We start from the raw sequence: 1,952 nt of genomic DNA, 5'->3' as shown, positions 1-1,952 counted from the left end.
AGGGGGCTGGGGCTGGGCAACATGGGGCCCGCGGGCATCGAAAAGTACGTCGCGCGGCACGAGTGCAATGAGTTCTGCCGGGGCCTGGGGCTGAGGCCGCTGGAGGGGCTCCGCCCGCGGCCCGGCGGCGAGTCCGGGGCGGGCGACTTCTACGCGCGGCTGCTGGCCCAGCTGCGGCAGGACCTGGTGCCCCTCCCCAGGCCCGTCGGGGAGATGAGCGACGAGGAACGGCTCGCCCACGCCATCAGGGTGTCGCGGCTGTCCTACTGACCGCGGGGCGGCGGGGAAGAGGGCAACGCGGCCCCGCTCCCCCACCAACGTTTAGACGCGCGCGTGAAAGCGCGGCAGCAGTCACTGCCGTTTGTACCGATGGGAAAAGGGGGAGAAGAGAGGCGGTGCGTGGGCCTTTCTTGCGCTGCCGCTGCGACTGGCTTGTGCCGTCTTGCCCCTCCACGCTGTTGTCTCTGTGCGGGAGCGGACGTGACCGCTGCAATGCTGCTGCTGCTGCTGCTGCCGCCACTCCCCCAATTGCTGTGATCTCTCTCCCTCCCTCTCCCCTGCTGCGCTCGACTCTATTGTAGGCGACCTAGCCGCCCCCCTCCCGCGCCACTCCACATGGTCGCAATGCGCTTCTGCGGCACCCCTTGCCGCACTGCCCCATGTATTGCGCAAGCACTACAGGTGAGGTGCCGCTGCTCTGCGCCTTTGTTGCTGTGTCGCTGGTGTTGTTGGAACTTGTTCCAGCGAACCGGCACACCTGTGCAGCAGATGCTTTCCAGCACGATGCGGGGCGGTGCGGGGGGCGTGCAGCCCAACGGCGGCCCCAAGGGATGACTTTGTTGTCTCTCAGACAGGCTGCTCCCCCGGCCGGTGCGGGATGATGCTGAGCCCCATTCTCTCCCGCGTGTCGGTTGTATCGATTGGCTTTGGGGCGAAACGCAACCACACGGTCCGCCCAGAGTGGCTGCTGAACTACATGGAGGACGCGGGCCTGCGGGGCGATGACGTCGTGGTGATGTTTGACGGCGCTGGCACCTTTTTGCCCCACGCCCCTTTGGGCAAAGCGGGCAGTGGAGGGCTTCATGCAAAAACGGCGCCCAGTGCAGACGCCTTCAACGCCACGGCGGTGCATCGAGGTGCGGCGACTGCCCCCCTGCTGTTTGAGGGTGGCCCTGCATGTTGGGCGCCGCATATTGACCTTGCGGCCCCTTTGGCACCCTCAGAACATTATGTGCGGTGCCGTTGGTTTTACGAACTTGTATGGCGGCCGCGAGCTTTTCTGCAGACCAGCGCGTGCTGCAATCGCCGCTTTCGGGGCATCGGCACCTCGCTGCTGGCGGAATGGTGGGGCGTGTGTGGGCGATTCGAGAGGCGTCCAAGGCCTACGCGAGCCTTTTGGCGAAGAGTAATGAGTGGGTGTGTGACCAGACCGTCTCGCGCTGCTGTTTGTGTGGAGCGTGTCTCAGGACCCTGTTGTGGATCCCGCCCTTCGCATACGCTACGGCCTTCCGAGCCTTGACTCCAACAACTCGTTCTTTCTCGCACCGCGTAAAGGGCCTTTTGGGTCTCCGGGTATCATTCATTTTTCCGGGCCGATTTCATTCTGGTGGGGACCATTGCCCAAGTTTCTGAGCTACACAAGCTGGTTTCAACCACTGCGGCAATCCCCCACCATTGCTCAGGAGGCGAGGGAGTTACTGCGAACTGCCACTGCGTCAGTGTTCGACGTCAAGGGGCGCGAAAATACAACTCGCTTCTCTGATGTCAGCTCGTTGAAGGACGTTCTCGACCCCCCAATGGCTCTCCCGGACGCTGGAGAAGGCGTCTGGGGTGTAGCCGTCGTTTCTTTTCTGGCAGGCCACGAGGTGTGCGTGTGTGCGATCTATAGTTTTTTTTGTTTTAGCGGCTAACGGGAATGCATGGGCGACCGAAAGAGGGCAACTGCTTGATGG

At 63.3% G+C, this 1,952-nt stretch overlaps 1 protein-coding gene across 1 annotated transcript, besides 1 other annotated feature; it reads left to right on the top strand.

Annotated features, from left to right (window-relative positions):
• Positions 1 to 413: 413 nt before the first annotated feature.
• Positions 414 to 517: a microsatellite.
• A 360-nt stretch (positions 518 to 877) lies between these two features.
• Positions 878 to 1,519, top strand: Tco025E_03397 (expression site-associated gene (ESAG-like) protein; the record flags this gene model as incomplete). The annotated part of the gene is made up of 1 exon (XM_029370315.1): positions 878 to 1,519. One exon carries the CDS (start codon positions 878 to 880, stop codon positions 1,517 to 1,519), a length of 642 nt encoding a protein of 213 aa, XP_029229753.1.
• Positions 1,520 to 1,952: the final 433 nt, after the last annotated feature.

The sequence above is a fragment of the Trypanosoma conorhini genome (assembly GCF_003719485.1).
Source record: "Trypanosoma conorhini strain 025E chromosome Unknown Tco_14.4_contig_00153, whole genome shotgun sequence".
Taxonomy (NCBI): domain Eukaryota; phylum Euglenozoa; class Kinetoplastea; order Trypanosomatida; family Trypanosomatidae; genus Trypanosoma; species Trypanosoma conorhini.
The sequence above is the reverse complement of the archived record's forward strand: the minus strand, read 5'-3'. Positions and strand labels throughout refer to the sequence as shown.